The following is a 12,500-nucleotide window of genomic DNA, read 5'->3' on the forward strand; positions in this document are numbered from 1 at the left end:
TATGCAAATTTCTCCAATGTGGAATTAAAGGCTTCCATTCTAAATGAAAATCATAACAAGCCAAATTTTACACACGTGACCTTTCATGTCCGAAGATAACAGGAACGTCCGGAGACGCCCACGTGTTGACACGCCCACCCACAGCCAGAACTGGAAGTCTGGTGCCCCCTGATGGCGGGCAGCGGAATAACGCCCTCTAAACACCAAAAAAATTTTCCGGGAAAGTCTCGCTGACGAGTCAGTTGCGCAGTCCGGGAATTTTTTCTCTTCTCTCCAGAGATGTGCATTCCGATTGTGCAAACATTTCACAATAAAACATCAATCGTTGGCGCTGCCATTTCCACATACCGGACGACTTTACACACTATGAACACCAGGTGGCGCCTGTTCACTAAAAGTCACACCCTCTTCGGACCCGCAGGTGGAAAAGAAACAGATTAAACCGGGGAAAAAAAGGAGCGTTTAGTCCCAAGCACATTTTAATTGTTTTTTTTATTGAATGTTTAAGAGACCGCAGAAGAGAGTTGCGGGACAAAGAAAAAAAAAAAAAGACACTTGCTATTCCGACACCTTCTTCTCTTCTGTATCTGAACATAGAAAAATAAAGGACACGCCTCCTCTCCTACATCCACTCAGTGTCGCGTCTTTATGACTTTTATCTAATCACACTTCCTCCACCTGGAGCTAAGCCACAGCAGCCGTCACACACACACACACACACACACACACACACACACACACACACACACACACACACACACACACACACACACACACACACACACACACACACACACACACACACACACACACACACACACACACACACACACACACACACACACACGCACACACGCACACACGCCAGGCGGGCAGAGCTACAAATACTGCTGCCGCATCTGGCTCAACCAACAAGATTTCAATCAGAGAGAAAACAAAGAGAAATCTAATTTAACCAAGAGTGATTTTCCCTGCAAACACAAACTCAACATTCGAGGTGAGGATCCTTTCAAAATAAAAAAAGGAGTGTCGTCCCCAAGTGCACTTTAAGATCAGAGAAGCTCCAGAGGCAGTGAGAGGAAGTAGTGGGGAGCAGAGCGCTCAGCTCACCCAGAGAGCTTCTCCAGCTCCCTCATGGCAAAAAAAAAAAAAAAAAGCAGAAGAAGAAATGACAATCGATTCATTTATGTTGTACACTAAGTTTCGGTGCAGAACTTCTCCAGCTCTCTCATGGTAAAAAAAAAAAAAAGAAAAGCAGAAGAAGAAATTACAATCGATTCATTTATGTTGTACACCAAGTTTCGGTGCAGAACTCCTGATACTGACCAACAACCAGATCACCGACTGATTTATGAGCAACGAGAATAAAAAAAAAAAAGCAGAACAAGTCCACACTCCTTCCTTTGGCCAGGAGGAGGCACCACTTCTCCACCTGTTGTTCCTCCTCCTCCTCCTCTAGTAGATGGGAGGGTTGTTGAGCTCCTGGTACTTGGGCGGCGCGGTGCTGAAGACGGTGGGCACCGTCAGCAGCACGGTGGTCCGCTGCCTGGCGCTCCGGGGACGCATCTGGTGGATCATGATGGAGGACAGGATGACGCCCAGCACCTGGACGAGGAGAGCAGAGGGCAGGTCAGCAACCACAGAAGAAAAAGGTGAAGAAGAAGACAGACTTTCCATCACTGCCACACAGGAATAGAATGGAAGCCTTTCTTCACGTCACTCTGGGGAAATTTACATAGTTACAGCAACAAAACTTGGCACAAATAGGAAAAATTACATTAATTAAAAAGAAATAAAAATATGTTTATTGAGTACGGAAAACAATGTTTAAATGTTATAAACAGAAGACTTAATTACAGTTATCTGCTGATGTGATACAAGTGTTTTATTGCACGTTTAAATGGCTAAGATGATTTTATTGAGCATGGCAAGACACAACTACTCATAATACCAACAATAATAATGATAAATGAATGAATAAAATGAGACTCACTGCCAGGATGAACAGCGTGAGGGCCACACCGATGATGATGTCGGCACCCAGCAGGGCGTAGGAGAGCACAATGGCGAAACAGGTCTGTGGAGCAGCACAGTCACATGACCTTCAGTTCACGCCAGAAGCACCGCTGCGACATGTGGTTGGCCACTTGGCACTCACCTGAGAGTAGATGGTCTTCGTCCGCTGGGACTCCATGATGTTCTGGAAGACAGACAGCAGTCAGCGTGCGCACGTGTGTGTGTGTGTGTGTGTGTGTGTGTGTGTGTGTGTGTTAGGGGCAGTCACCCTGTAGGTGATGGTCTTGCAAGCTCCCTGCTCCTTGGCCTTCATGTTGCACTCGCAAGACTCCGGGACATGGGTCCCCCAGTCTTTGTAGTCGAAGATGCCACAGCAGTGCACCTGGCCACCACCGAAGAAGAAGAAGAAAATAAGAAGAAGGAGTTAAAATTGAACAAGTGGAGGTTTGGACAAGTTGGAGAATCTTTGATGTACCCTCCGAGTATTTGTGCGTGTGTTGGCGTCGCCTCTATGCAGCACCGTTATATCGACACTACGGAAAAGTCATATCGTATCGTTTTTAATTTTCAGTTTTGAAAAAAGAAAATATATATATAAATATATATATCGATAAATCCATCGATTTTTTTTTTTACAACACTACCTCCTGGCACGGGTGTCAGTTGGGCGTGCACGCGTGAGTGTCTTACTCTGCTCTGCAGGGTGTTGAACATGTCCTGGACGTTGGGATTGGCCTGGTCCAGAGGCAGCATGTGCTGGAAGCCCTCTCTCAGCACCGGCTCAAGCTACACACACACAAACACATAGTGACATAGTGATATAGGGAGAGACAAAGTGAGAGAGAGAGAGAGAGCGAGAGAGAGAGATAGACGGAGAGAGACAGCGAAGGATGTAGAGAGAAAGAGAGAGAGAGAGAGACGTAGTGCTAGAGACAGAGGGATGGACAGATCGAAAGAGATAGAGAGATACAGAGCGATATTTGGAGAGATGTAGAGATAGAGACGGAGATATATATACAGTAGAGAGATGGAGAGAGCAACTCACCCTTGGTCGCGTCGCAATAAAAGGGGTTCCAAGACGAATCATTACTAGGCCTCCCACCAGAGTGCACACCAGGAACTGAGAGCAATGCGGTAGGGGGCAGAGGGTGTTGGGGGGGGGGGGGGGTGTCAGAGAAACAGGAAGTGAGATGGTTCACATTCACTGCTGGAGCAGCAGATAGTGAGAATGTAGGTCAAGCGCCGCCGCAGCCTCGTGTCACTCACTGCGATCAGGCAGCCCTTGTTCTCCCGGTGGGCGCCGTACGCCCCCAGGATGGCGACCACCATGGTGATGGATCCCGTCAGGTACAGCACGATGAGGCCAGTGGCCCGCTGGGTCATCTGGGGGGGGGTGGGGGGGGGGGGTGGTGATTGACAGTTCAGAGTGTGCGTTTGTGTGAGAGAGAGAGAGAGAGAGAGAGAGACCAGAACATGTCCCTACTTACATCGACAGAGTGAGAGTTGGTCAGGATCTGAGACATCATCGCCAGGCCCAGGATGACTCCGCCCGCCAGCTGACAGACAGACAGAGTTTTGTCAGATCCAACATTCAGCCTCCTTCTTCAAACGTTACACATGTTTCACATTCCACTCAAATGTCCCTCGACAAAATGAGACAAAGTCAAAACATCCTGATAAGAGCCGCCAGCTGGTTGGTCACTGGACTTGGGTGCTTGGAAAAAAAAAAAAAAAAACTCTGGAGAGCTTGATCTGGGTTCCCTCACAGAGGAAATCGTGTGTGTGGGCAAAACCGACAGGTTATATAAAAACCATCTTCAGTTACTGTAAACCAAGGCGCTTCGCTGCAAAACTTTCCACTGAGCCGCCAGCAGCTGCAAACCATCACCAGTAATTTTTGTTTAACCTCAGAGTTGCCGTCTGAGGGCACACAACAGAGACACAGCAAAAAAAAACAAAAAAAAGACACAACAGAGACACGGAACCATCTGTGGCCATTTTCCTCCTGCTTGGGGGAAATAAAAGCTGAAATCGTTTTTGATTGTTTGGAACAACCTTTTTTTTTCTTCTCATTTTAGTTTTTTCTTTTTTCTCTTCATTTTACTCAACGGATTTAAACCGTTCCCTTTTGATTATTGGAAAAAAAAAAGTTGAACAAGTCCCAACCACAAAAGGTTGAACAAAAAAAAAAGAAAGTTTAACTCACAAATAATAGACGAGAACATTTATGGTTGATTCTGTTTAAAGGAAAATAAATCACTCACAACTTTCAATTTTCAATGAGCCACTTTGAGCATAGGTGTAAAAAGCCAATTAATTTCTTCTTCTTTTCTTTAAATATACAAATTAAAGGGACCTTACACGGACCCCAATGACAGTAACACATGCTGACATACTTCAAGAACGTTACAATACAATTTAAACAAAACAATTCCCTTTTGGAATTCAGAAAGAACAAACTCGGCAAGTCGGCTGCGACTGTTTGACTTTTCTCTTTTGAGTTTTTCCGCCAAAACGATTCAACCAAAGGGGTTCAGTTGTCGAGTTGGAAAACTCTGTTCAGAGACGAAAAGTGGAAGTTTAAAAAAGTGGAATTGTAAGAAGATGGAAGTAAAAGAAGGTGTTTGGGAGTAAAAACCTCGGTTCACCTGGCCAGGCGGAGCCTGGAGCGCAACTACGCACTTAAAAATTCCCCTCAGCTCTTTTTCCGGTATCCGCGCGCGCGCGCGCGCGGGTGTGTGTGTGTGTGTGTTTGTGCGTGCGTGCGTGCGTGCGTGGGAACACAGCTCACCGCGAAGATGATGTTGAAGATGGTGAAGACGCGCTTCAGGAGGACGTTGACCTCACCCATGGCTGCGCGGAGAAGAAGCAGAAGAACCTTAGTGACTCAGGACTTACAGTGAAGCGACTCGATACCGACCTGTCCACGAGCTGCGTGGCGGGCGGGGGGCTGAGCCGCGTTTTATCTTGGAGCCGACCTAGGGTGGGCGGGGCTTCCGGGAACTGACAGGGCAGGAGGGGGGAGGAAGTTCTCCTGAAGCTGCAGGGGGGAGGAGTCAGTTTACAGAGGACTCCAATCCGTCCCGTGTTGAATGGAAACGGCACGTGGTTCGTCCCGTATTTCTGAGTTGTCTTGAACATAAATTTATTGTGTATGCAAACTCACGTTCAGTTCCATAACGTTTGTATTCTAAAGCGTAAACTACTAATACCATTGCGCAACTCATTCACAACAGCTGCCCACTGGCTGCATAGAGTAGGCTGTGAATCAGGATCGCTTGTTCTTTTCAGCTTCATTTGTTTAACTCCTTTGTACAAAGCCATCGATCGATTGATCAATTGATTGTTGTGTAAAAATATGTTCAATTAAAAGATTTCAATGCAATTTAAACAATCAATTTACGTATGGCGGCTATGTATGGATACGGATATGGCGGAGTTATTGCTTTATTTGCATCCTATATCCTTTTCGTTCTGACCGGACCATGCCCCCCCCCCATTTATCACATAAAGTGCTGTATTATTGTCTTGTCACATCTCCACACATCACATCACCAAGTGTTTGATATTGGCTTGTAAGCCAGCAGCGGAGACAGGAGCAAGGTCACCAGACGGCCTGTATGTGTGTATGTGCTGGAGCCGTTCCTTGTGTTCTCCCTTATCTCATCTCCTCTCCCTCCTATAAATTACCCCTCACAGTCTCTGTCTCTTTGCACTCGCACTCGCACTGGCATCTGCACTTGTACTTGTGCCTTGATCGCATTGCTGTTCATTTGGGTTGTGCCCGAGAACTTTGTTCTTGCATAAAAAAACTTCTTACACGTCGATCCTGGTCAAAGCGTTTTATTTTTTGAACATACTTTTTTGAAAGCCTATTTCAAGTTGTGATTAGCCACTACTGGCGAGCCACTGGCCTGTGATGGTCATGGTCCCCCCAAGCACTGAGGAAGGGAGGCCTCCTTTATTTTTCCCAAATGAAAGTTGGCAACACGAGCTGCTGCTGCTGCTGCTGCTGCTACTGCTGCTCTCTGATGGGTCATCACAGCAGCCACACCCAGCCAGCACTTGTTGGTTGTTGTTCCGTTCCCACCTGCACTGGTGTCAAGATGGTGGCGCTTTGGCCATGCCCACAACAGTCGACATCTGGCCTGCGTGTGTTTATGAGAGTGAAAGGGTTTCAAGTCCAAACAAAGTCATTAGGAAGGGATTAGCACAAACCCTTGAGTATCTGTTCACAATTCTAGCAAAACAAATCTTCTCTAAAAAAATGATCATACTGCTCTTCACTTAATATTTCGGATCCCCCAGAAAATCAAAAGCAAAAGACAATCATAACATTTCTAAACTATGTGTATCTGTCTCTGTGAGCCGTTACAACAGCAATAACTTGGTTTTATAACGAATAGTGTGTGTTTTCTTTCATGGTATAAAAATGTTCTGGTCAAAAACCTCTGATTAAATACACATGACTGACTTCCCTTTGCCATCCAAACTTCCCTTTTCCTCGACAGGACGTTGTTTACAGAATGGTTTTGACTCATAAAGAATGTGAGTTTTTGATGAACACTATACACTACAATTTGCTGAACTAAAAGCAAAATTGAAGTGAAACTTTTCTGCAGTGAAACTACTCAGTTTATTTGAAAAATATGGTCCACAAAAAGAACTCTAGCAAATGTTTATTTAATTTAAGTTTATTTTTATTCATCTTCCCTTTTTTTCTCTATTTGTCTATGCACGTTCCTATGGAATGTTAAAATGAATGTAAGGCATAGATAGACATCGGTTTATACTGGAAATATGCATTCCGGTTGGTGAATTGTGATTGATTTTTTTTATATGTTTGTGTGTGTGGGGAATCATATCCTCTGCGCGCCCCGCTTTCCATGAAAGTCCCGGATGTGTGTCAGAGACTGACAAATGACGACGCGTCCTGTTTTTACCCAGCGTTCAGCCGGGGTATTACAGCTGTCACGCAGCTCTCGCTGTTCTCGCGGAGGATCAGCGTCGCGGAGGAAAAGTCCCACGAGCGACAGCTCAGAAACATGTGAAAGTGACACCAGATTAGCCGAGACCGACTCACGTCAGTGGGCAAAAAAACCTGCGCTCGTTTCACTTTATGTCACCTGAAAGTAAACCCGGGAGTGCGAGAACTTGGCGGGCCGCCAGCTCTGGGTAGAGTGAGGGAGGGTTGGGAATGAGAGAGAGAGAGAGAGAGAGAGAGAGAGAGAGAGAGAGAGAGAGAGAGAGAGAGAGAGAGAGAGGATTGTAGGGAGGAGTGGGGAGGACTTTGCCCGGACGCGACTCCTCTCCAAGAAAATCCCGGAAGCCAGCCGCATCATTTCGGAGACCAACAAAGAAGCTCCCGACTGACGACAGTAGAAACACACTTCAAACCTGGAGATAATGATCAGACTTTCTGAGACAAAGATTAAACATCAGTTTTAAAAAAAAAACAACTACTTTGGTTTTGGTGACTCTGACAGTGAGACTTTAGAATGTTTGTTTGTTTTTTTTGTTTAAAAAAAAAAAGTATATATAAACATAGATAAATAAAGTATATTATTTTGGAAGTCCAATCCAAACAGGGAGCTGGAGCTGGTTCCAGTGAGGCTGGACGTGCTGGAGGTCAGGTCACTCCAGGCCGCGGTTTAAAGACTTTCACTACCTCCTCAAACACCAGGGTGCGCCGGCTGTTATGTAAAGATGACGTGATAAAATTAGCAAATAATGGCAGACAGACATTGTGAGGATCTGTGCACTTTGGTGTGTGTTTTCCAGTCCTGTGAAACAAGCACATCACACAGCGTTTGTAGGTCAGATTTCACCTCCACTCATCCTTCCTTATCTACCTTTCTCGTTTATTACCACTCTCTCCCCTTTCTTCCCAGCAGCTGCTCTCCAACACAGTTTTTATTTTCTGTTTTTTTTTGGCTCTGGCCTGTTCTGCTGTATTTTTCTTGATGGTCTCCACGACGACCACAAGTGTCAGCAAGCGTCAGCAGGCCTGGAAATGCAAACACTCCCACAGAGGGACGTGGAGTCGAGTTGTTGTCGTCATTGTTGTGGAATAAACTGGTGGCCCGGCCATCTGCTTGTAACACAACACCGTCAGATTGGATTTTGGATTTTGGAATGGTTTGAGGTGGCCAGATACTGCAGGAGGTTGCTGCTGAGTCACTGCAGAGGAATGTCAGCAGCCGAGGCTGCTCCAGGTTGTCGTCTATGCCTGCCTGCCTGTGTGTGTGTGTCAGCCTGGTGGCTGCAGCTGAACAGCGCATTCTCCCAGGATGTCCTGAACGGATACACAATCACTCCCAGATCAGCTCAACAAACTACTGCGACCAACCAGCAACAGATCATTTCGCTATTATTCAATTATTTTAATTGTGTTAAAATCCATTAAACCGATGGGGACCTCATAATTATAACGTTGATTTAGAAAGAAAACCGGATTGGCAATTTTCTATAATTCCTTAAAAGGTTCAGTCAACGAATTCCACTCTTGCCGTTGCGTGCACAAGAGGAGCATTTTCTTTATGCAGCCTTTGAGACAGAATGTTCACTCCAGTGTTGGAGGGTTTCCTTGTCTTTATTTTACAAAGTCATAAATAGTACAAACTCTTGGTCAAAAGCAAGACTCCTGCTGTGTCAGGTCTGGTGAAAACCTATGTGCTCTCCCTTTTGCCAACTGCTGCCACCTTGTGTCAAAAATAATAATGAACGCTAGGTCAAAACAATACAAAACATAAAACGCCAACACTAAATCAAACAGCTCCGATGACAACACTGCAGCTAAAAGTTGTGTGACACAGGCAACACGTCCACACGGGCTGAGGTTTAGGTTAGGTACCTGTGTGCACTGGCCAGGTGGTATTTGGAGCACTAAGACTCACTCGACCTCAACGTGTTCATGTGCACAGAATGTTGAAGACAGACCTTAAGAGCAACAAGCAAACAGCGTGTTCTCCTCTCCAGAAGGTTGTTATTATCCGCGGCTTCCGGTTTGCAGGAGCGGTGAGGAGGCCGCAGCCTACTACTGACCCTTGCACGCGGAAAACTGCTCTCTCATGTCCCGTGTGTATGTGTGTGTGTGTGTATGTGTGTGTGTGAGTGTATGACGTGGGGCCACTTGCTTTGTCATCAGGATCCCTGAAGAAGCGCCCACGCCAAATTTGGGGCTTCTAGCGTGTGAGGAATCCCGAAACCCTAACCCTAATTTCAGCCTTAAGTGTAACCCTAACCCTAATTCCAGCCTTATCGCTAACCCTAATGCCATACAAGTATATAAGGGTCAAAGGTCAACTTTGTCCTAGAGACACGGGCACATTTGCTTTGTCATCAGGGGCCCCCAAGACACAGTCACGCCAAATTTGGGGCTTCTTGCACATGAGGAACCCCGAAATCCTAACCCTAATTCCACAGTAACCCTAACCCTAATGCCAAGCAAGTCTATTAGGGTCAAATGTCAACTTTGTCCTGGAGACACGGGGATATTTGCTGCTTCATCAGGGGCCCCCAAGACACAGCCACGCTAAATTTGGGGCTTCTTGCCGTGAGGAACCCCGAAACCCTAACCCTAATTCCACAGTAACCCTAACCCTAATTCCAGCCTTAACTCTAACCCTAATGCCATACAAGTCTATGGGGGTCAAAAGTCAACTTTGTCCTCGAGACGTGGAGCCACTTGCTTTTTCATCAGGAGCCCCCAAGACACACCCACGTAATATTTGGGGCTTCTAGCACGTGAGGAATCCCAAAACCCTAACCCTAATTTCAGCCTTAAGCGTAGCCCTAACCCTAATTTGGGGGACTTTAAAGTTCACAATTTTGCCATTGACATCATGGTATTTTTCAGTTTTTCAGGTGGATTATTTGCAAAATCATACTTTAGACATGGGAGCTCTACTATCACAATCAGTTGACATATTTCACGGGAAATCATTTTTGGCCTTTTGGGGGCCTTTTGACCACCGTTATGTCAATGGCAAAGTTGTCAACTTGATACTTTACATGTTCATTTCTACTGTATAGTTTTTGAAAAAATCCACCTGAAAAAAATGAAAAATACCGTGATGTCAATGGTAAAGTTGTCAACTTTGGAGTCCCCAAAAAAGGCCAAAAACGATTTCCTGTGAAATATGATATATATATCAACTGATTATAAAAGTAGAGCTCCCATGCTGAAAAATATCATGTCAATATAACTTTGGAAAAAATCCATTTCAACATAGACATAATGATTCGCTGAATTTTATATGCTGAAAAGTGTTGGGATAAGCACAGCCATCCAGCGGTCAAATTGCGGATTTTTTTTTCTTTCTCGAAACCTAAGAAGCACCGCGGCGAATTTGGTGCCAACTTCAGCGTAGTAGTAGCGCCGCCACCTGCTCATTTGGTGAATAACATTTGAAAGGGTATTTTACGATTATTTAAATTCATTCTTTGTTAGAGACACGGCTGTTGAGTTGAAACAGAACTTTCACAATTGAACTACAGATGTTCAAAGCCACAGCTTTCACAATGTTTTTTTTTCTAAGCTAGCAGCAGCGCTAATTAGGATGTGGAGGTTAGCATTTAGCAATCACTCCAGGGTTTTGCTGCCCACTAAAGTGCAGAGGCCGGCAAAAATTACGGCCAAAAAGGTAACGACCAAGCGGTCACCATAAATCCACGTCTGTTTCGTGCCGAATTCTTCCCCTTAAAGTGTGGCAAATTTATCTCGGAATGTAATTTAGCCATTAGGCCAATGCTAAGCTAGCGGCAGGGAACGGTGGTGGAGCAAAAACGTCATCTTTGCAACATTTGATTACTGTCATTATCTTTATATTATATAGTTTCTAATTGTCCATTTCGACCGTTACGGGTTTTCTGTTATTATTATTATTATTATTATTATTATTATTATTATTATTATTATTATTATTATTATTACTTATTTTTTTTTCTTTAAGTTTTAAACGTGTACCGTTGATGTGTTTAGTGCAGTGGGAACCGAAGCAGGTTTATTAATAGCAGCTGCCAGTACAGCTCTCCTCCATCTCTCCAGCCCGCCCCACCTCCCCGCCATCAGTGCCGGCCGAACCTCACACTCCCCTCCCGGTAAGGCAGGGAGACGGACGAGCCACATTAGCTGCGGCGGCGGCGGCAGAGCGGCTCTTCCCTCCGTTGCCAAGCAGCCGTGGGGCACCGCAGGGCGGGAGGGAAAGTGGGAAGGAAGGAGGGAAGGAAAGAAGGAGGCTGCGTCGTCGAGCCGAGGAGCTTCTGCCTGGCTGGTGTCGTCGCGGAGCTCCGGCGGAGATCCGGCGCCTCGTCGTCCGTCCCCCTGTACATAGATGCGCGGAGACATTCAGCAGATTCCCCGGATTCATTCTCAGCCAAGCCCGAGCAGCAGCAGCAGCAGCATCTGCAGCAGTGCATCCGCAGCAGCAGCAGCAGCAGCAGCAGCGGGGAATCGTCCAGGATGAATCGAGCAGGAGCAGCAGCAGGAGGAGGAGCAGCAGCAGGAGGTGCAGCAGGACTCACCATGTATCTGCTCTTGGCCCTGCTGTGGACTCAGCCGCAGGTCTCAGGTGAGTGTCATGATTTGTGTGTGAAGGTCTTCAGGCCTTCAGGTCCAGGTCCAGGTTGTCTTGGTGGTTGTGCATCCACCTTGTCCTTCACCAGGTGTCACCTGGTTGCTGTGTGCTACCCGCCTGCTGACAAACCAAGTAGGTGAAGTGGTGACAGTAATGTGCTTGTGCGTGTGCATTTTAGTGTTAAAGTGTTTTTTGATCCCCTAAAAAAAAAAAAAAACCCTGTGTTGTCAAGTCAGGTGGTAATCCTGGGTGGGTGGGACTTGTAGTCAGTCACACACCTGTGTGCCTGATGGAAGACTTGAGCGTCCAAACATCATCTGTCACAGCCAACACTGGCTGTTGTTGTTGTCATTGGTGTTGTTGTTGTTGTGTAGCTCTTGTGTTGTTACACAGCGGTGGCGCTCCGACAAGCGAGGTGTGGAGCTTAAGTGTCACTGGTGGTGGGAGGGGCTTCGCCACCATGGATGTGGTGATTGGATGAAGGGAAAATGTCCGATCTGATTATCAGAATGTTTGGAATGACGATTTGGTTTGTTGCTGTTGTTGTTCAAACCAGAGGCTGTCAGTCTGCCAGCATGACCTCATTCCGTCTGCATGTCTCTGCCGTTCGTCAGACCACAAGTTAAGTTGTTTAGAGGAGATGTTGGGGGTGGGAGGGACCAAGAGATACACAACTGGTCCACAACTAAACAACCACAACACAACCTCTCAGAGTGGCAAGGATTGTTCTTCATAACACCAGAGCCCTCCCTGTGTGTGTGTGTGTGTGTGTGTGTGTGTGTGTGTGTGTGTGTGTGTGTGTGTGTGTGTGTGTGTGTGTGTTCACCGGCCCGGCCCCTCTCCTATACCTGCGATTTGCCCACAGTTCCCCCTAGGGGGCAGGTTGAAGCGCACCACCCTGTTTAA

At 46.2% G+C, this 12,500-nt stretch overlaps 2 protein-coding genes across 2 annotated transcripts in view; one reads left to right on the top strand and one right to left on the bottom strand.

Annotated features, from left to right (window-relative positions):
• Positions 1 to 701: 701 nt before the first annotated feature.
• Positions 702 to 4,967, bottom strand: LOC142900022 (tetraspanin-8-like). Its single transcript, XM_076044039.1, has 9 exons — positions 4,808 to 4,967; positions 3,504 to 3,572; positions 3,283 to 3,399; positions 3,062 to 3,136; positions 2,707 to 2,802; positions 2,285 to 2,398; positions 2,159 to 2,200; positions 1,994 to 2,077; positions 702 to 1,605 (listed from the first exon to the last, which is right to left on the bottom strand). Exons 1-9 carry the CDS (start codon positions 4,865 to 4,867, stop codon positions 1,456 to 1,458), a joined length of 807 nt encoding a protein of 268 aa, XP_075900154.1. The 5' UTR covers positions 4,868 to 4,967; the 3' UTR covers positions 702 to 1,455.
• A 6,187-nt stretch (positions 4,968 to 11,154) lies between these two features.
• ptprr (protein tyrosine phosphatase receptor type R) overlaps positions 11,155 to 12,500 on the top strand; it is a 13,168-nt gene continuing 11,822 nt past the window's right edge. The window contains exon 1 of the mRNA XM_076044315.1: positions 11,155 to 11,588. Within this exon, the coding sequence (XP_075900430.1) occupies positions 11,480 to 11,588 (109 nt within the window). The 5' untranslated portion in view covers positions 11,155 to 11,479. The remainder of the gene's footprint in view (positions 11,589 to 12,500) is intronic.

This window comes from Nelusetta ayraudi, unplaced genomic scaffold (assembly GCF_046127955.1).
Source record: "Nelusetta ayraudi isolate G7.1 ecotype Tasmania unplaced genomic scaffold, CSIRO-AGI_Nayr_v1 ptg000079l, whole genome shotgun sequence".
In the NCBI taxonomy this organism is placed as follows: domain Eukaryota; kingdom Metazoa; phylum Chordata; class Actinopteri; order Tetraodontiformes; family Monacanthidae; genus Nelusetta; species Nelusetta ayraudi.

Bases quoted from the DNA above. Each gene is read 5' to 3' on its own strand.
- LOC142900022 (XM_076044039.1), bottom strand. From the start codon at position 4,867: ATGGGTGAGGTCAACGTCCTCCTGAAGCGCGTCTTCACCATCTTCAAC. The intron at 2,201-2,284 runs GTGACTGCCCCT...TCTGTCTTCCAG, and splicing joins GCAAGACCATCACCTACAGG to AACATCATGGAGTCCCAGCG. The intron at 2,078-2,158 runs GTGAGTGCCAAG...GCTGCTCCACAG, and splicing joins CGAAGACCATCTACTCTCAG to ACCTGTTTCGCCATTGTGCT.